The sequence below is a fragment of the Eschrichtius robustus genome, chromosome X, assembly GCF_028021215.1.
Source record: "Eschrichtius robustus isolate mEscRob2 chromosome X, mEscRob2.pri, whole genome shotgun sequence".
In the NCBI taxonomy this organism is placed as follows: domain Eukaryota; kingdom Metazoa; phylum Chordata; class Mammalia; order Artiodactyla; family Eschrichtiidae; genus Eschrichtius; species Eschrichtius robustus.
In genome coordinates, this window is record NC_090845.1 from 6,688,794 (window position 1) to 6,711,047 (window position 22,254).

Consider the following 22,254-nt stretch of genomic DNA (forward strand, 5'->3'; position numbering starts at 1 on the left):
CACGCAAAACCGTAGATAAGAGTCGCCATCTTTGTGCATTTATATTTTAAATGAATCTTAAAGTACATGCAACAGATATTTAGCCTCTGTGTTCTGGTCACGACGTCAAAGTTTGCGTAACAACATTGAGATATTTGCAATCGTAGGAATGAGTAAACTTGAGGAACTCCACAGCACATGGTGTTAAGAAAGGGCATTAATAAGCCGTTATCACAAATGACACTGACTGATTCGTAGGACAAAATTAATATTCATACTCACGTGATACAGACACAAGTCCAAATTCAGCCTTTTGATCGGACTTTCAGTGGCGATAAAAGATACAGTCAAGGGCTTTGAAGTCCAGTGTAATCACTTCCCAGCCGTTCCTACCCCTGCGAATTACTTGGTTCCTCACACAGGGCAAATTCTCATCTGTTCAGTAAACATTACGAAGCAGTGATTCTCAGCTGGGGGTGACCTTACCCCCCAGAGGGCGTGGGCCATGACTGGAGAGCTTGTGGTTGTCCCCCCCTCCCGGGGGAGGTGCTCGTGGCAGCTGCTGGGTGGAGACCTGCGATGCTGCTTGACGTCCTGCAGCGCCCAGGGCGGGGCCCTCGAACAGGGAAACGTGCAGCCCCAAACCTCAACAGTGCTGCGGTGCAGCAACCCTGCTCTATACACTGGGTGTAGTAGGTTCTTCCAGCTTTCTAGGACATAGATCTATTTTTCAACTTTGAATTTTGTTTAATAAACATTTCAGAAAGTTACCTGTCATCAGTAGGTCATGTTAAAACACTAGATGACGTGAAGGGCACACATTCGTTTATAAAAACTGCTCCATAGAGGCCACTTAGAACAAGGGGTAGCACAGATAAATCCATCACTGAGGAGTGAATGTTCTAAGTAAAAAGAGCGCGTGTAGCCTCGATGTACATGGAATTAGCCACCTGTCTTTGATGACGTCATATGTTTGACGAGCTCAGTTTTTTAGAGAGTAAATACTATCAGTTAATATACTTTTCATCATGTGAGAGAAATGCATCTAATTTCCATAAAACGTATCAGAGAGCCAGCCACTAAAACTGTGTTTTAAAATAAGAAACCGATCTTTTTAGCCCTTTATTAGGGCACTCAAATTTTAAAAATTCAAAAAGTAGTAATTATTTTTGTTCATTTGACTATTATTGAAGATTACTGAAATTCATAAAAGAAACTCAGGTTTCTCTCATTGCCTAATTAATAGCATTTTCTTCCAATAACACTAATAAAATTTAAATTATTGAATATTATAGCAGAATGAAATGCTCATAAGAGCTGCTTCAGATTTTTTTTTTAAGGAAGGTGTAAGCTACAGAACCTTTATCTGAACTGAAAATATATTTGCTCAATGTCTCTTACCCAGACAAAAGAAACATAATTAAATTTTATAAAATTAGGCTTACTTAATAATTTAATAATATTTTGTATCTATGTATATACTCCTGCATTTTAAACTATACAACAGTACAAAAATTTGCTGCCATGAATACTTGGATTTCTTCATGACAAATTAAGGTAAAAGATAAGCCTGTAGCCAATAATGTGAAGTTTTCATTTTTGAAGTTTTAAGAATTTGAAATTCAGATGCTGGGAATAGCACTAGAGTAGATCATAGTTTCAGAAGACGATCTCTGTGTTTGCTCAAGCTCAAGGGCGTTTGAAATGAAGGCTGTTCCTGTTCTCTCCATTCAAAATTTGTAACTCTTGGAACCAGGTGATTTCAGGACACCTTGTGCTAAAGTCCATCCCAGGCCACGTTAGTAGCTGCAGAAAACCAGCCAGAAGCGCCGTGAACTTCCGTTCTGAGATTTCCCATGGAGCCGCGTGTCCAAAGCTGCAGAACACTGTCTGCCTTATCGACGTTTAAACAATTTTAACGCACAGGAAGCAGTTTTCAATATCCTCTTTCAGGGATCCATGCCTACAGACTGTGTTCCCTGAGGCTGGGCGTCGATTTGGTAACCGACAGGGTCTGTCCGCGTTCTGCATGGCATCTGCTCTCAGACAGAGTGGGAAGCCTCACAAGGCCAACACGTTCTCTCTCCTCTTCACCCCACCGGGAGCAGTCAGGGCGCCAACAGGGTTTCGGGAAACGTAGCAAAACGACCAGTTCCAAGTCCCACCGTGAAAACCCAAGAAAAGTGTACTGAAAATTTCCTCGTTTTACTTGTGTACGTAATGAAACAAGGAAGCCTATCCTTTAAAATGTTCAATTTTGATTAAGTTGCTCTTTTCTCATAGTGTCAGTACTGACGGGGAAAACAGATGACCCTACTGATCTTTAGGAGAACTGTGTCTTTATCCACCATTGCTGAGCTGGGAAAACAATTTGTTCACAGATCCGTCCTCAAGGTATATGTGTGTGTATGTGTGAGCCTGTGAGTGTGTGTGTGTGTGTGTGCACGTATGTGTATACATATACACACGGAAGCACGCAGACACACACACATACGTGCCTGTTTCAGAACATACATATGGGCATTCCCTCGAGGAAAAAACGATTTTAAACTAAACATTTCTGGTTTAAGGCTGCCGCGACATACCCTGCAATACTGTATACTAACAAACAACGTGTTTGACTTGCGTTCATGCTCTGAGGGCTTAGCGTGGAACCTGGGAAATTTTTCAAATAAGGTATAAATACATTTGGAAGAGTGAAGGAAGGTTAGTCAAAGGCAAGTAGCTGTCCTTCTCCGCCAACCAAAGCCCTTCCGCCTTTTCTACATTACGGACAGTATTCTACCATGTAAAGAGCTTGCTTTCGTTAAGAAAAGGCAAATCTCAGTAAAAGATTTGAAAATATTCAATAGTTGGGATTCTTTCATTTCAAGCAAGAGGTTTTGTCAAGTTTTAGATACATGAAAGCTGCAAAACGAAGCACATCAGCAGCCGTTTCCCACATTAAGGAAAAGCATAAATAGCGTATCAGGAAAGTCTCTTACAGTATAGGATGAAATATTAAAAAGAAGTATCCCCAGAAAACACTTTTAGTTTCTCCAAGGCAGACTCTGGATAGCAGCGTAAGGCACTGACTCCTTTCTGCTGTGGATGTCTTCCCTAAATCCTCATTTACAGGCTGAACTCTTCTTTGCCTTTGTAGAACATGAAGCTTAGGTGCTTGAAGTGGGAACATTTTAAGTCTAAATTAATGGGCATATTGCAGGTCACAAGTTTTCAGCTAAAAAATCACGTGATAAAAATCATCTTAAGAAGTATTTGAATAAATAGGGCCAAAAAAACTGTATACTCTTCAGTCGATTTTGCAAACCAAACCAATAATTTAATTTCAACATGTTTATTGAGTAACTTGATGCTGAGTTACTATGTGTATGCTTATTTCGTGTATAAATTGTGTGTTTGTTACGCCGGTTTCTCTTGAGAATTTGCTGCTCTAAACTCAGGGAAGTCTCAGATCTGCAGTAATTCACTTGAGATTATAGCTAAACCATATATGGAAACAGATTTTGCAGTGAAACAGGCCTGGCCTTCGTATTCTCCATTCTCACAGGAAACTGTGTCCACCTCCACCGTCTCACCACTTGTCCCTGGTGTCCAGGCGCGTCCGAGACAGACAGAAGCGTTTAGTGCAGTAAAGTTAGATGGGGCGGGAGGTCCTATGGGAAAGGCCTGGCGCCCCCGTAAGCGGGCGCGGCCGGTTCTCGAAGGTCTGCGAGCTGACACGCTTGCTCGGGCTTCAGACGTCTCCGGGAACAGGTCAGTATCTTTCTGGAGGAGGCTTGTAATGGTGTGAATGATGGTGTTTCAGGTGGGGTCCTAGGGGGACAGAGCAGACGTATCAGTCGGTTGTGATGCTTTACCCGGCCGGCTGAACGGACAGTAGGAGCGCGTTTACTGTGGTGAAAGCCTCGGCCCCGGGCACGCGCTCCCTCCTCTCCTGACTCTGAAAGTGCAGAGGCACATTCACTCTCCCTCTCTTCTCTCTGCCTTCCCCCCCCCCCCCCCCCCCCGCTCTTTGGTTCCCTCCCTAACGCTAAAAATCACAAGAGAAAGAAGACAAGCCCCTTCCTTTAGGCTTACAATTATATAAGCAAGCCAAAATCCTTTGTATTTCCCCAAGAAAGTTTAAAACTTAACACGTGCTCTTATATTACACAGAATTTCAGTGGAGGAACATCGGGACCGCATTCACCCAACCCTTATAAACGTAAGGGGCTCTTCCACGATGATGGTTTTTTTCTTTAAATTTGAAGTGCAGAAAGCTATTGGGGCAAATTTGATCCATCATTTTTTAAAAAACAAACAGAAGTAAAACTAGAACGACTTCTCAGTTTTCTTATCAACACATAAACTTAAAAAGCCATGTCAAAGGTTTAAGCTGGAAAAGCAAAGTGCGTAATTTAAAAACCAACAAGAGGCTCATTGTTTTGAAACAATAGGTGACAATTATTTTTAACGTAGCATTAGGTCAAGTAGGTTGATTTGGGTCATATTATGAAGAAAATTCATGTAATATAGATTATAGTAACAACATATGTAATAAGAAAATAAGCCCCGTAGCCAAATACTATTTGCTATTCTGTCATATTTGAACATCTTAATTAAAAAAAAAAAATTCAGATTGATATGAGATGATAGATTTTTCTTCCCCCCCTATGTGTATCTGTGGTTAAAAGACAGACAAGGAGAAAGCATGCATCATGCAGGGGGAAAAAATGGAAGTATGGAAAAGGAAGTAACAGAAGGGAAGGGAGGGAAGAGGGAGCAGGGCCAGGAAGCGTGTAAGGTCGGCTGCGGGCAGCAGGCGTGGCCGCCAGGAAAAGCACATACAAAGGGCTGGAAGAAGTTCAGGTTGAGAGAATTCCCTATCCGTAGGAACCTGCAGTGATCTGTTGATTTTCGTTTTTTCACCAAGACTTTCTCTGTGTCCCCAAGGCTCGCGGGGGCCCCCGGCACTCACTGTGTGCAGCCGAGGGTGGGAGGTCGGGGGTCCGGAAGGTCCTGATGGTGGCGGGTCCCTCCCCGCCCGCGGTCAGCACCTGCACCTCCAGACGGTAGAGGGTGGCCGGCCGCAGACCTGGCACCGTGAGCACCGAGCGATCCTGAGGGGGGACAGGAGAGGACGCGCCCGTCAGGCACCTCTTGACCACAGAGCCACACAATGGACTCCCTCATTCTCTGCCCGTTTCCTCCCGCCCGCACGCCCGCGATCACCGTGTAAACGCGGGTGCGGTTGCTTTGACACCCCAGTGTGGTCGGTCGAACGTCTGTCCTTGTTTGCTAGAGTCCTGCCCTGCCGGGCAGCCTCGGCACTGAGAGCCCAGCTCTTGGCAGCTGGGGACACTTGCAGAGTTAAGATGGGCCGGGGCCAGTCTCTGGGCTCACCCCTGGGACCGCATTTTGTATTCCTCAACCTAAGACTTTCCCATGGTTCAAAGAATTCTTGATAATCCACATTTCCGTGAGTGAGCCCACTGTGTTCCTTAAGATGCAGTATCTATCTGTCAGTGCCCGTAGCCAACAGTGTTTATGCCAACACCTTTTTCTCAAAACTCAATAAACCTAATATATACACACATAGAAAAATTACTTTCCAATTCCATGGAATTTTTCCTTCCGGGATTTAAGGGGTTTTTTGTTTGTTTTTTCTTTTTCTTTTTGGAGCAGGAGTTGGGTATTCTAAGAGCGTTTTTAGAGCGGGTAAAAGCCCATACATGGGTTTTTTCCCAAGCCAAGGAATTAGTGGCCTGGAAGACAGGCCAACTCATTATGGGCTCTGGCCAGATTTGAAGCGGGGAAACAAACAAAGAGAAAGAACAAGGTTCTCTTAGCTATTTTTCCCCAAATTTAACCCTTCAAACAGGGCCTGTCCACTCGGGCCAGAGGGACACGGGCTTCACAAAGGAGAAGAAAACGGTTAAACCACGTGCATCGCATGTCGACAGGAGACGTGTGTTGAAGAGGGGGCTCCAGTAATCACGGTTCAGCTAGATGACCGTTTGTTCACAGTAGCACTTGTGGTATCTTTCAGTACTTGCGAAGTAATACACTCGGGAGAAGAAAACGTACACACGCGACGCAACAACTAGCCCCAGCGTGATGGGACGTGGGCGCCGACAGTGAGTTAAGAACCCCGCGGCGCGGGTACCGGCCCGAGGGCCCGGGAGGGAGGGGCACGCACCGCCGGGAGGATCTGGGACTGCAAGATGATGCTGTTGGGAAGGCCGTTCTGCCTGCTCTCGGTCGTGGCCTCGGCCCACGTCACGTGGAAGCCGGTCACGGGCCGCTGGACGGTGGCCTTGCTCGTCTTCCAGGAGAAGCGCCCCGTGACGTTCGTGTCCCGCACCACAAAGGAGGCCGAGAGGTTCTCGGGCTTGGCGTGCACTTTGGGATGAACGTGACCTGGAGCAGCGGGAAGAGGAAGGCCGGGTCAGGGGGTGGAGAGCGCGCAGGGGCCCTCGACGGCAGGTACGTCCCGTGGGGTTCCCGCTCTCCGGGGGAAGGGGCCGGGAGCGCGGGGTCAGGCGGTCGCCCCGGCGACCTGTGCGGAGGCAGCCTCAGCCCTGCACCTTCGTGCCAAGTGCTTCCGATACCTTGCGGGCTACGTTGGGAGTCCTGCTTTGGGGGTGGGAGACGGAGGAAGAATTTTGTGATCTGGCGGGACTTGGCCGGCCACTTAGAGAACAGGAGAGACGGCAGTGAGACGGGTGAATATTCAAGGTACTACAAGAGTTGTCAGAAGTTACTAGAAGGCGTTCAGGGGTCTGCATCTGAGAATAGCTGCCCCCGTTGTCGGGGAGGCTTGGGAAGGTAAAGACGGGGCGTTTGGAAAGCGCGTCGAGGTAACGCCCATGGCAGAGGGCCGGGATAAAAGTGAAATCATTTACATAAAGTGCGCCAAAGCACAAGCAGTACACGGACCCTTGGCTTCATTTCTAAAGGGCTGATAACGCCAGCAAAGGCTGTCTCGCCAAAGCTGTTGCAATGAGGAAGTAACGCGTGCCTTCACACGTTATGTTACCTCCCAACGGGGCCGTCACGCTGCAGTTTAGAAAGGGGGATACTTTGGGTTTGTAGGGTCTTGTGAAATGCGGCCTGGAACTGTGTACAGAGTTGCCAACATCACAGCCGCAACCTTGGAAGTTCGCATGAAACGTACCTGCGTCACTGGGGCAGCTGACGTGCTTGTGGCTTTTCCCCTTTAGAGCGGAGCACGGCGGGGTCGTAAAGAAAACGGTTTCTGCTTTCAAGCGGCCCTTTGGCTGTGTGGGTTGGACGGTCACCTTATATTTGCAGGAAAATGACAGATCTTGAAGAATCATGTAATTTTCCTAGAGAGAGAGAATACGCTAACAGTAAATCTCACGAGGGTACGAAATTGGCAGGAGAGGAAATCATACCTCCACCAAAGCTGTCTTCCTATATATGGGGCGTGTGCAACACGGCTTTCGTAAAAAGCGCAAAGGAGACAGGGGCCCTGCTTTCATTTACTACAACGGTGAGAGGCTCCCGTGGGGTGGGACACAGGCTCCAGAGCCCGACAGGACGGCAGTGCTTCCACGTCAAAGCAGCTGACCTGCAGCCCTCGTGACCAGCCTGGGTGAGCTGGCAGCAGCGGGGGGAGGTGGGAGGCAGCGCGGCGGGTAAAGCTGTAAATAGACACCTAAGTTTTTAACGCAAAAAAGCTAACTCGGGCTTCTCTGAGACACAGGCGTGCTTTAGCTGTGAGTTTTTCCTTACGGAAAGGAAGACATTCTTGAGCAGTGTATTTCCTCCCCTTCTGGGAGGGCTGTGATTGCTGCCGGCCGGAACTTTGCGATTAAACTGGATTACGAAAACCAGACTCAGCTGCGGCGGAGTGAGAGGCTGAGGGTGTAACCTTACGCTAACAGGAGAGCTGACACTGACGGGCCTAACGAGCTTGTGCGAGGTTTCCTCGCCTTTGGCTGTTTGGGTACGCGGGCCCATTCTAGGGGGGTAGTTGTCAGGGCTTCGTGCACGTGTACGAGAGCTGCAGCAGGAGCATCTCTGGGACCCTTAAGGGCAGAACATCACAGGACGGGCCGTATCTTTCGTTACTTGGACGAGTTGGTGGAAGTTAGGGATGCAGCAAAAGAGATGCTGAATGATAGTGCCGTATAGAAATTCCCCGGGGAAATGAGACCTTTTTAGGTCACGGTGCCACGTCAAAATCCAGAAAACAATTCAGAGCTTTCGTGCAATTAAGATGAAACACCCAGAGGCTGGCAGCGTTTCCCCTGTGTCGTGGGAGCTCCCCGCGAGCTGTGTCCTGAATGTCCGCATCTCAGGGCCCGCCCTGTGCTGACTGATGACGTGTGAGGTTGTGAAGGGCCGAGGGATGAGTGAACAGGTGGCCCTGTGTCTCCCGCTCCCACCTGGTCGTGGGTCCCGTAGGGAGCCCGGTGAGGACGTGTTACCCACTGGCACACGGCCTGCACCTCTCTCTGTCCAGCTTTGTCCCCCGGTCAGGTGAGTCTAGAAGCCATTCAGAATCCGGCATGTCGGCCACCTCCTCACCTGGGTCATGCCCGAGGATGCCTCCGCCCCGGCAGACTCGTTGTGGGCACAGACTTCTGGAAACCACTGCACGTGATACCGACTGCCACCGGGCTCTGAAAGGTCAACACCAGCCAATCAGCAGAAAGAACGTCTGCAAGCCACAGTGCACGCAAGTTCTTAAAGCACGACAGACCAGGAGGGAAGGACGGCGTCCTGCAGGTGATCCAGAAGTGCGGACACCAGCCAGAGGAGGTGGGGCTCCCAAAACTCTGACTAGAGTGACGTCGGGGGAAAAAGTAATAAACCATCAAAGGAAAAGTGAATTGAAATACGGGACCCACAGAGAAAAGAATAATTAGACAAGTCATAGCAAAATGACTCCACAGAGGTCTGGAGAATGACCTAGCCGTGGTGTCCACAGTCAGTAAATCCCCCAACAAAGGGCAACACTCAGCCAGCCATTCTCTTATTTCCTAGGCTATACGAGAGACTCGTCTCAAGTCTCTGAATCCTACATTTTTCTGACCAAGCTGATGGAGAGGCTGTGAAGCCCAGGCAGGAACAAAAGCCTCTCCCTCCACTTGAAGACCTGGCCCTTCAGACGTGCTCCGTCTCGAGCCTTGCTGTGACAGGGTCCCCTCATCAGAAGATACAAGGTGGACAGCCTCCCGGTAAGCGCACCCTTGCAGTGGGTGTGTGCGATCGCTACGGAAGCAAGGCCGGCTCTCAAAGCCAGCCCAGCACACGGGCTCCTTGAACGTTTCCACTTCCAGCTGGAGCAGCGCGGTTGCTGCACGTGTCTTTACTTTGGGCGACCGAGTGGAAAAACAGACACCGTGATGAGAAGCCGGTCGCTGAGTGTGGGAAAGGAGGTCCGGGCAATCCTGGGCTGAATAATCACGCCAGTGTGTCCCCGCGTGTGAAAGGCATCGCTTCCCTGGGTGATTAGCATCTTGCCCGAATGCTCAGGCCAAGTGCTTGATGGAGGTTTTCCGAGGGGAAAACTCTTGGATGAAATTGGGTGCGTCTGGTGGGAACTTGCTCTGAGCACTTCGGAACAAGAAAAGAAGAACTTTCAATCTGAGAAAAGAAACAGCAAGCAAGCGGGCACCAACGGTGTTTAGCTAAAAGGGGAACCCCCTGACTAGAGGGTTTTTTTTTTTTTTAACTTTTCACATGGCAGACATCAAGGGCTTTTTTTTTTTTTAGAAACGAATTGTACGTTATACATTAAGTCTGAAGTCAATCACTGAGTGAATTCATATCCTTTCTTTCAACAAGTGGTGCCGCTCTAGGCATCGTAGTGAAGTAACCTCCCAGGAGCAGCTGCTCTCACGCCTCTTAAATCCTAAGGGGGCTGGACACGGAGGGCGAGAGAGGGACGGCGTCCTGGCAGAGGGTTGCGACTGTCACTCAAGCGCTGGCGCAGCTCACGGAGGAGCTGACCTCGGAGGGGAACCTGGAAGGAGGCTGGCACCGGGCCTGGTCGGTGTGGATAATGGTGGGCAGGGCACCGTCCAACACCACTGTCTGCCATGACGAAAGCTTCTGTATGTGGTGACCCCTCGTCACCACATTGCTGCTGCAGCTGAGGAATCAAATTCTTAAATCACTGAAATCAATTTAAAATTCAGCTGCTCCACAGGGCTCGTGGCTCCCGTACTGGACAGAGTAGCAAGTTCCAAAGTCGGGCACAGAGCAGGACTGACATTCCCTGGTCTGGAGCAGCCAGGGCTGGGTTCCAGTTTGCTGCACTCCAGTTCTATGATGTGTAATTGATACCCGTGGCTCCAGGTCTCCTAAGAACCCCACACATATCTGACAGCATAATCGTGTTTTCATTAAGAGGACGCACCGAGCAACACATTGGAGCCCTCAGCTCTCAACGCCGCCCTGCCCGAGTCCACGCCCGCTCTCTCTGGATCTGCCACCTCCGTGAAGAATTTCACCGAAGCCCAAGGCTTTCCAAGACGGCTCTGCGTTTCTGCCTTCACCTGAGCTGTTCCCTGGGGGAGCTGGTGTTCCCAACTTCCTGTCCCATGTAGATGCTTTTCAAACTCAGCGCTTCTAAAACCACACCCTTGATCCCTGCCCTCAATTGCCCTTGCATTCAGCTTGCCTCTTATTTAATCATGCCTTTTTGTTTTCTGTATCTGTGATGCTCTGACATCTTGCAGCCTTGCCGACCCTGCCGGGACTGCCCTCCCAGGGTGGCCGCTGCCCAGATAGCAAGCAACGCACCCGCAGGCCTATGTGTCCTGTGCAGACCAGCCGACCCAGAGCCCCCTCCCCAGCACCTCCTCCGTGGGGCCCTCACACTCTGGGCCACCACCCTCGTCACCCCAGGGCCAGGTGCCAGGCAGCTGGGGACAGCCCCTGCGCCAGAGCCACCGAAAGTATCCAAACCAGCCAATCCTGAGACCATCTTGCCTTTCCTACTCCCCAGAGTAAAGGCTCCTGAGCACAGTTTCCTGCTTCCTGACCGACCCTGGTGCTTCCCCGTGTGGCCCGAGTGGTGTGGAGGCTCCCTGCTCCTGGAGGCTGTGAGTAACAAACTACCTTCTCAGTGGCCGTTGTCTCTGGATCTGTTGCCTTCACCGAAGCCGAATAAAACCCACTCTTTAAAACATGAGTAAAATGAACAGGCTGTCCTTCACAGCACTTTTTCAGACACACACACAGCAGTCCACACTCTTCCAAGCTTAATCAAGAACTGGCATGCGTTTTCTCATGTGGGTCTACACAGTCAGTTCTCGTTATTCACGCAAGTTGGGTTTAGAAAATCACCGTGAATGCCGAATTAGCAAATCCTGGGTGGCTGTTTCTTGGAGAAATGCAGTGTTAGTTTCCTGTGAGCTTCTGGTCACCACATTTTTGCCAGCCAATCAATACATAATCTTATTTTATGTGTGTTTTTAAAAAACTTACTTAATATATATTTCTTATAAAGTCATAATTAATTGTAATATTTCTTTACTTAAAAAACTCTAGTTGAAAATATTTTCATGATCCTGGGTAGCAGGATGGTAAATTTCTTTTGCTTTCAGTATCACAATAACGCTTCCACTGTACTATTTTTTTAATCCATCACCATCTCAAAAACGACAAATTTAGCCACTTTTTTACCTTTTCAGAACTTCATCATCACACACTACCAATGTGACCAGCACCTCACAGGCAGCCTCATGTATAAATCAGCAATTTTTCTCTTCCTTCTTCTGGATGCACCATATTACTGATTCCTTCACACTGAACTCACACCTGGAGGGGGACAAGCCAGCCACACATCTTCATCGGAAGGCACCGTGTCGCCTTCTCACTGAGAAGGCTGAGAAACACCAGGCAGCACTCCACCACTATGCTTGGGGCCACTTTAACCAGAACAAATCTCCAACAAAGAGCAAGAAAATGCAACAAAACAGACCAGAAACCCACGGCACTAAACAGACCGTGCAAAGGATGTGTTGCCAGTATGAGAGCGGAAACGAGAGGGCAGCGTCCCCTCAGCTTCAGGTGGGAACGTGTACGTGGGGCGACTCAAGCCCGTCGCCACTCCCTGCACGAGCATCCCCACGAAGGAGCACACAAGCGCCCCCCGGTACTGGCTAGGGGTTACAAATAAATCGTAGTGACCACACGAATCTTCATCCACAACCCTTTCATATGTTACCTTTAAGCCAGTCCTCACCCTATGGTGCAGAGGTATTGACTGAAGTGGTCCCACTGCCATCATTGGATTTAAATAGTGATCACTGCAGGCCCACGTTTCCGGCACTTTACATGCAGTCTCAGCAGTGTCTGACATCCCTCCTTCTTCTTAAACCCCTTGCCCGCCTTGGCTTCCGTCTCAAATCTCCCCAAATTTTCTCCAGTTCCTCTGAGCACTCACTTGCACTGTCCTCTGCTGCATCACCCCCCTTTGTCCTGAAACTGGAGTTCCTTCCCACCCGGTCCTGGTCCCTCTTCTCTCTAGGGGATCCCACCCTTATTTAAGAACTTATTCTTAAACTCTATGTTATTCTGGTCCAAGTACTACTTTACAACTGTACAATGTTTTACCTATAATAGTTGCTTACAGACACTTGTTTGCAGTGACTTTTCTTAGTTGTAAATAATACTGTTAGCTTGTTTCCATATAAATATTCTGGTGAATTGCTAGTAAATAAGCAACCAAGTAACCAAGAAGAAAGCAAGGAGAAAAAGTGCTTCTGACTAATCCTTATTTTGAATAAACAGAAATGAAACAGCCAAAACAATTTTTTAAATAAACATTATGTCTACAATCATCACTTTTAGTCAATATTGTACTCAAAGTCTCAGCCAGTGTTAAGACAGGGGAAAGAAGCAAAATAATTCTCATTATTTATGGACTATGTGATTGTTTTTATAGAAAATGGAAAAGAATCATCAGATGAAATGCTTTAATGGACAAAGTAATATAACAATATATTTGGATTCACAGTCAATATAAAAATATAAAATATCATCAATATAAAAAAATAAAATATATTTATATATGCCAGCAACAAAAATTAGAAAATGAAATGGAGGAAAAGTATGCCATCTATAATGGGATCAAGATAAACACAAATACCTTGAAATAATCATGTTAGAAGGTATTATAGCATCTATGTGATATAAAACACAGCTGAGAGAAAACTTTTAATCCTGAAAAAATGATGATATATTTGTAGATTTTTAAGATGTGAATTCTCCAGTCATTGACACAGAGATTAACTGTAATCTCAGTAAAGATCTCAGAAGGTGTTGGTGGAAATTGACAAACTAATGCAGATATTTATATAAAAATACGAAGGGCCAAGAATAGTCAAGATAATTTGAAAAAGTAAAAAACTAGAGGGCTATTATTTAAAATATTTATAAGTTTACAGTAGTTAAGACAATGTGGTATTTCCACAAAGATGGAAAATACACCAGTTGACTCTACAGAAAGTTCAAAAATTAACTTGCACATACATGGTTGATTTAGGGCAAAGATGGCACCACAGGGCTTTGGGGAAAGAATTACTTTTCAAGTAAATGACACTAAATCAGTTGGAGATGAAGAGGAAAAGAAAAATGGTATTGTGTTTTTTGACCACATGGCTATGAGACGACTAGAAATCAACTACAAGAAAAAAACTGCAAAAAAACACAAACATGTGGAGACTAAACAGTATGCCGCTAAACAACCAATGGATCACTGAAGAAGTCAAAGAGGAAATAAAAAAATACCTAGAGGCAAATGAAAACAAGAACGTGATGATTCAAAACCTATGGGACACAGCAAAAACAGTTCAATGAGGGAAGTTTATAGCAATACAAGCTTACCTCAGAAAACAAGAAAAATCTAAAAATAACCTAACCTTACACCTAAAGCAACTAGAGAAAGAAGAACAAACAAACCCCGAAGTTAGTAGGAGAAAAGAAATCGTAAAGATCAGAGCATAAGTAAATGAAATGGAGACTAAAAAAAATAATAGAAAAGATCAAAGAAACTAAAAAGCTGGTTCTTTGAAAAGATAAAGTTGATAAACCTTTAGCCAGACTCATCAAGAAGAAAAAGGGAGAAGGCTCAGATCAATAAAATTAGAAATGAAAAAGGAGAAGTTACAACCAACACCAGAGAAATAGAAAGAATCATAAGAGACTACTACAAGCAACTCTATGCCAATAAAATGGACAACCTAGAAGAAATGGACAAACTCTTAGAGAGGTACAATCTCCCAAGACTGAACCAGGAAGAAATAGGAAATATGAACAGACCAATTACCAGTACTGAAATTGAAACTGTGATTAAAAAACTCCCAACAACCAGAGTCCAGGACCAGATGGCTTCACAGGCAAAATTCTATCAAACATTTAGAGAAGAGTTAATACCTGTGCTTCTGAAACCATTCCAAAGAACTGCAGAGGAAGGAACACATCCGAATTCATTCTGTGAGGCCGTCATCACCCTGATACCAAAACCAGCCAAAGATACCACAAAAAAAGAAAATTATAGGCCAGTATCTTTGATGAACATAGATGCAAAAATCCTCAACAAAATACTAGCAAACAGAATCCAACAACACATTAAAAGGATCATACACCACGATCAAGTGGGATTTATCCCAGGGATGCAAGGATTCTTCAATATCCTTAAATCAATCAGTGTGATACACCACATTAACAGACTGAAGAATAAAAACCATATGATCAGCTCAATAGATGCAGAAAAAGCTTTTGACAAAATTCAACACCCATTTCTGACAAAAACTCTCCCGAAAGTGGGCATAGAGGGAACCTACCTCAACATAACGAAGGCCATATGTGACAAAACCACAGCTAACCTCATACTCAATGGTGAAAAGCTGAAAGCATTTCCTCCAAGATCAGGAACAAGACAAGGTTGCCCACTCTTGCCACTTTTATTCAACAACAGTTTTGGAAGTCCTAGCCACAGCAATCAGAGAAGAAAGGGAATCCAGATTGGAAAGGAAGATGTAAAACTGTCACTGCTTGCGTATGACATGATACCATACATTAAAAAACCCTTAAGACACTACCAGAGTACTACTGGAGCTCATCAATGAATTCAGTAAAGTTGCAGAATACAAACTTAATATACAGAAATCTGTTGCATTTCTATACACTACAACAAACTATCAGAAAGAGAAATTAAGGAAACAATCCCATTTACCATTGCATCAAAAAGAATAAAATACCATTCATACTCTGGTTTCTCTTCAGATCATATAAATCTTTTGCCTTTTACTAAAGATTTCTGTGGAGAGGGGGGGGAAAAAAAAAAGAATAAGATACCTAGGAATAAACCTACCTAAAGAGGCAAAAGACCCGTACTCCAAAAACTACAGGACGCTGATGAAAGAAACTGAAGTTGACAGAGATGGACAGCTATACCATAGTGTTGAACTGGAAGAATCAATACTGTTAAAATAACCATACTACCCAAGGCAATCTACAGATTCAATGCAATCCCTATCAAATTACCAATGGCATTTTTCAAAGAACTAGACCAAAAAATTTTTAAATGTCTGTGAAACACAAAAGACCTCAAAATAGCCACAACAATCTTGAGAAAGAAGAACAGAGCTGGAGGAATCACAGCTCCCTGACTTCAGACTATACTACAAAGCTACAGTAAATACTATGGTACTGGCAGAAAAACAGAAATATAGATCAACGGAACAGGCTAGAAAGTCCAGAAATAAACCCACACACTTATGGTCAATTAATCTATGACAAAGGAGGCAAGAATATACATTGGAGAAAAGACAGTCTCTTCAATAAGTGGTGCTGGGAAAACTGAACAGCTACATGTAAAAGAATGAAATTAGAACATTCTCTAACACGATACACAAAAATAAACTCAAAATGGCTTAAAGACTAAAATATAAGTCATGACACCATAAAACTCCTAGGATAGAGTATTGGCAAAATATTCTCTTACACAAATCGTACAAACGTTTTCGTACGTCAGTCTTCCAAAGCAATAGAAATAAAAGCAAAAAGAAACAAATGGGACCTATTCAAAATTACAAGCTTTTGCACAGAAAGGAGACCATAAACAAAATAAAAAGATACCCTATGCGCTGGGAGAAAATATTTGCAAATGATGCAATCAACAAGGGTTTAATTTCCAAAATATACAAACAGCTCGTAGAGTTTAATAACAAGAAAACAACCCAACCCAAAAATGGGCAGAAGACCTAAACAGACATTTCTCCAAAGAAGACATACAGATGGTCAATAGGCACATGAAAAGCTGCTCATTATCACTAATTATTAGAGAAATGCAAATCAAAACTACAATGACGTACCACCTCACACCAGTCAGAATGGCGATCATTAAAAAGCCTACAAACAATAAATGCTGGAGAGGGTGTGGAGAAAAGGGAACCCTCCTGCACTGTTGGTGGGAATGTAAACTGGTGCAGCCACTATAGAGAGCAGTATGGAGTTTCCTCAAAAAACTAAAAACAGCACTACCATATGATCCAGCAGTCCCACTCCTGGGCATATATCCAGACAAAACTATAATTTAAAAAGATAACATGCACCCCTGTGTTCGTAGCAGCACTATTTACACTAGCCAGGACATGGAAGCAACCTAAGTGTCCATCAACAGATGAACGGATAAAGAAGATGTGGTACAAATATACAATGGAATATTACTCAGCCATAGAAAAGAAAGAAGTAATGCCATTTGCAGCAACATGAATGGACCTAGAGATGATCATACTAAGTGAAGTCAGACAGAGAAAGACAAATATCATGATGTCACTTATATGTGAATGTAAAAAACGTTATAAAAATAAAATTACTTACAAAAAGAAATAGACTCACAGACTTAGGAAAGAAACTTATGATTACCAGAGGGCAAAGGGGGTGGGGGCGGGATAAATTAGGAGTTTGGGATTAGCAGATACAAGTTACTGTATATAAAGTAGATAAACAACAAGGTCCTACTTTATAGCACAGGGAACTATATTCAATATATTGTAATAACCTATAATGGAAAAGAATGTGAAAAAGAATAGACATATATATATGTAATACTGAATCAGTTTGCTGTATACCTGAAACTAACACAACATTGTAAATCAACTAATACTTCAATAAAAAGTTCTTTGTTTTGGGGGATAAAAAGACGGAAAGAAAAATTAAAGGACATTGATGCCCTATACTAGCTCCTTACAACAATAATCAAATCTGGGTAAAAGCTAGAGAAAGATGAAACAGTATAACTCCTAGGAGATAAGGAGAGTATCTTTGTGACCCTGGCATAAGCCAAGATTTCTTAAACAGGACACAAAGAGCCGTAAGCCTAAAGGAAACAAAATGATGAACTGATGATCTCTAAAAGTAGGAACTATTAAGAATGTGAAAAAAAAAAAAAAAAAAAAAGTAGAGAATACTGAGATGAAACCAGCAGATGGCTCATATACTCCACATATAAAGGACTCTGGCAGGTCAGGCTGGCTAAACAGTTGAAAAGTGCCTTGAAAAACAGGAGCTCCATTGCCAGTAAACTTATGAAAAGGTGTTCAACGCCTGGATGACCGGAAAAATGCAAATTCAAACAGCACTGAGCCATCACGTCACACGTACCGGAAAGGCTCAACTGAGAAAGATGGAACATGCCTCATGGCGGGCAGTGGGGACCATCTTACCCTCCTGGTGGGAATGTGCATTGGTCCAGCCACTTTGGAAATTCTCGGTATCTTCTAAAGGTCAACATCCTCTATGACCTAAGAATCCCACCTCTGTGGGGGAATAGGTACACATGTGCATCATCAAGAGACATGGATTCATAGGCTGTTCACAGCAGGGCCATTCTGAATAGCCCATCCCTGGAACAAACCAAATCTCCATCAACTGCTGAAGAGATCTGAACAAACCAAATCTCCATCAGCTGCTGAAGAGATCTGAACAAACCAAATCTCCATCAGCTGCTGAAGAGATCTGAACAAACCAAATCTCCATCAGCTGCTGAAGAGATCTGAACAAACCAAATCTCCATCAGCTGCTGAAGAGATCTGAACAAACCAAATCTCCACCAGCTGCTGAAGAGATCTGAACAAACCAAATCTCCATCAGCTGCTGAAGAGATCTGAACAAACCAAATCTCCATCAGCTGCTGAAGAGATCTGAACAAACCAAATCTCCATCAACTGCTGTACCAGGGACGACTATGCAGTGATATAAATGGGTGAATCACTGCTTCCTGCAACAGGATGGACGGGTTTCCCACATGCAGTGTTCACTGTGAGAAGACAAATGCAAACTGTATGATTCCATCTGTATACATTCAAATACACGTAAAACAAATCTTCAATTTTAGAAGTCAGGAAATGGTGGTTACTATTCTGTGCTTAAGATGTTTGCACCTCCAGTGTGTATACATGTTCATTTCCTTACATGAGATGTGTACATTTTCAGTATTATATTAATATGTTGTTTTATTAATATTAATATGTCACATTGACATACAATTCTAATTTGAAATTGATAAATACAGTCATCCTTTGGTACACACTGGAGAGTGGGGATTGGATCCACGCCCCGGATACCAAATTCCGAGGCTGCTCGAGTCCCACAGATAGCCCTTCGTATCTCTGGGTTCTGCATGCTTGGATTCAACCAACTGCCAATCTTAAACATAGTACACAATCCACAGTTGGTTGAATTCGCAGATACAGAACCCACTGATGTGGAGGGCTTGACTGTACAATAGATCAAATAAATTTTACAATTTAATATTAACTTTAAACTATCATTAAATGTCATAATATGGATATATTAACATAATTTTAATTTAATAATTAATATTCAATAAATAAAATTTAATTTAAATTAACATATGATAGTAATAAAACATTAACATGATTGGTAATGTTATTTTAGCTAGAGAATGAATTTCAGCAGCTTGGAAGAAAATTCTGGAACAAGAAGAGCTCCAACATCAATATCCCCAATGGCTCATGAGCCGATACCCTGAGTAAAATAGCACTTCAGAAAAATAAGAAGAATTTTTAAAACTGAATTCTTGAAACAATCTATTGTTTTTTGCTTAAAATAGTTTATGTCTTAAAATGCATAGAAGTGATAAATATAAAAATATATGTCGAGTAACTCTAAAAATACTATTTCAGTAATGCAAAATAAATATTCTAAGAGTACAGAAAACAAAGAAACAAAAGGAATTTATCCCAAAGATAAAGAGAAAAAAGAATCTATTCTAAGGATGACTGTTCATTGCAGTATTGATTATAAGATGGAAATTCTGAAGGCAGCTAAATGTTTGACTATAGTGGAATCATTATGACACATAATATCCATCAAGGCAGCCATTTAAAAATGTTATTAAAAATACTAACAATATAGAATGCAAATTAGTATTTTATGAAAATGTGTTGTGCTTTTACAAACACACACATATACATATAAAACAACTGAGTGAGAAACAGGGGTATAGGAGACTTCTGAAAGAAAATCCAGTAAAGTGCTATTTCCATGAAATGATATTGAGAAGAGAATTGGCTTTTTTATTCTGTTTTCCAAATTATTTGCATTATAGGTCTTTTAATTTAGAACAAGAATTTACAGTGCAAAATAATGACTGTCTTAAGTGTTTGGGACACAAGATCAGCCTTCTAGGAAAGACATGAAGACAGGTCAATATCCCTGAAATGATAAAATGTAAGCAGCAGATTTCAGTATGTGATACAGATTCCCTGGAATCAAAGGCAACCCATTCAGACTTCAGAAGAGCAAGGCATTTAATAATAATTTTTTAAAAGCATGCATGTGTTTTGTTCAGCTACTGTTTCCTTAATATCAATAGTGTGGCTTGACGGTGACGTTTGCACAAGCACCCTTACATCACAGCGCTCTTCAATGCAGACAACAAATATTAAAACTCTTAGAGGAAAACACAGGCAGAACACCCTCTGACACAAATCCCAGCAAAATCATTTTGATCCACCTCCTAGATTAATGAAAATAAAAACAAAAATAAACAAATGGGACCTAATTAAACTTAAAAGCTTTTGCACAGTAAAGGAAACCATAAACAAAATGAAAAGACAACCTACGGAATGGAAGAAAGTATTTGCGAACGATGTGACTGACAAGGCATTAATCTCCAAAATATACAGACAGCTCACACAGCTCAATATCAAGAAAACAAACAACCCAGTGAAAAAAATGGGCAGAAAAGCTAAATAGACAGTTCTCCAAAGACATACAGATGGCCAAGAGGCACATGAAAAGATGCTCAACATTGCTAATTATCAGAGAAATGCAAATCAAAACTACAATTAGATACCACCTCACACCAGTCAGAATGGCCATCATCAAAAAGCCTACAAACAAGAAATGCTGGAGAGGGTGTGGAGAAAAGGGAACCCTCCTGCACTGTTGGTGGGAATGTAAATTGGTACAACCATTATGGAGAACAGTATGGAGGTTCCTTAAAAAACTAAAAATAGAGCTACCATATGATCCAGCAATCCCACTCCTGGGCATATACCCTGAGAAAACCATAATTCAAAAAGAGTCATGTACCACAATGTTCACTGCAGCTCTATTTACAATAGCCAGGACATGGAAGCAACCTAAATGTCCATCAACAGATGAATGGATATAGAAGATGTGGTACATATATACAATGGACTATTACTCAGCGATAAAAAAAGAATGAAATAATGCCATTTGCAGCAACACAGATGGACCTGGAGATGATCATACTAAGTGAAGTCAGACATAGAAAGACAAATATCATATGATGTCACTTATGTGCGGAATCTTAAAAAAATGATACAAATGAACTTATTTACAAGGCAAAAACAGACTCAGAGAAAACAAACTTATGGTTACCAAAGGGGAAGGGTGGCCGGGAGGGATAAATTGGGAGATTGGGATTGACATATACACACTACTGTATATAAAATCGATAACTAATAAGGACCTATTATGTAGCACAGGGAACTCTGCTCAGTATTCTGTAATAACCTAAATGGGAAAGAATTTGAAAAAGAATACATGCGTGTATGTGTAAAACTGAATCACTTTGCTGTACACCTGAAACTAACAGAACACGGTTAATCAACTCGACTCCAATATAAACTAAAACTTAGCAAGAACAACAACAAATAAACAGAAGCATCTGCCCACCTTCGGTCTTTTTCCAGTACACCTTCACTTGCAGCTGGTTGTCTTGATAGAATGGAGCTCCGATTTCCAGGAGGCGAGCGGGCCGTCGTCTTTGAAACGGAGGCTGTATTTGCATCACACTTTTTCTAGTTTTCCCAAGTTGTTCTTCTACAACAAAGCACAACATTCTGATTTACTTGTTAAAAATAAATCTGTAACCTGATAGTAATGCCAGTGTATTTAATTTCACTCCGCTATTCATTCATATTTAGTGCCTGATTTTTAAAGTAAAATGTAACGTGACTACACGTTCCTTCCCGCTCAAGTTGATGACACCTCCCCCTTCATCACACGCTGGAATGCATACCTAAAAGTAGACTGTATGTATTACACGGAATCCCCCGAACTTAAATTGGGAATCAACATACATTCACCAGCCCGGAAAGATGCTCTGATTTCAGTAATAGGTGGAAGTAGTATTTCTCACAATAGATAAGATTTGTTTGCAGTTATGAAGTACATGAAGTAATATTAAAATACCATCTCATGAAAACAGTATAGGTAGCTTTTCACAGAAGTACCAGCATGTTATGTTCCTCCATCTTTAGAGAGCCAGATGAGAATTTATACGGCTTAGTAGGAAGTATACCAAAAATTCCTGCCCTCAAATCTCTCCTTTACCAGTTCATTGATTTTAGAAGTTGCACATTTAGAAATTCCGTCCTTGGAGACAAGACTTTTCTGCTTTCAGAATTCCAAGTAGCCCTTTGAGAGATAACAGCTTAAGCTGTACTGATTATAAAGCAGTCAGAAATGTGTTATCAAAACTTTTCCGATAGAGCTGTGAGGTCTGCATTTTTGGGAAGGTGGGAGGAAGAGGGAAAGATGAGGATGAATGCAGAGAAATGCTGACCTGCGGTGAATCAGGAGAAGGAAAGGAAAACTGAGGACCCAGAAGAAAAAGTACATCGAATGTGTACTTCTCCTTACAGGGGTGTGCCTGTCAAACCGTCCATGCAATGGATCTGATTAAAAGGAATGGGTATACTTACATTAGTTGGTACTTATATTTTAGTTTAAATAATTCAAATGAAT

The 22,254-nt window shown here is 43.2% G+C and overlaps 1 protein-coding gene and 1 pseudogene across 1 annotated transcript in view; one reads left to right on the top strand and one right to left on the bottom strand.

Annotated features, from left to right (window-relative positions):
- Positions 1-2,961: 2,961 nt before the first annotated feature.
- The window catches only part of ANOS1 (anosmin 1), a 190,264-nt gene continuing 170,971 nt past the window's right edge, over positions 2,962-22,254 (bottom strand). The window contains exons 9-14 of the mRNA XM_068532437.1: positions 21,181-21,327; positions 8,518-8,612; positions 7,139-7,310; positions 6,161-6,381; positions 4,940-5,081; positions 2,962-3,795 (exon numbers count right to left, since the gene is read on the bottom strand). Of these exons, the coding sequence (XP_068388538.1) occupies positions 3,737-3,795; positions 4,940-5,081; positions 6,161-6,381; positions 7,139-7,310; positions 8,518-8,612; positions 21,181-21,327 (836 nt within the window). The 3' untranslated portion in view covers positions 2,962-3,736. The remainder of the gene's footprint in view (positions 3,796-4,939; positions 5,082-6,160; positions 6,382-7,138; positions 7,311-8,517; positions 8,613-21,180; positions 21,328-22,254) is intronic.
- On the top strand, positions 15,223-15,276 carry LOC137757526 (U5 spliceosomal RNA; annotated as a pseudogene).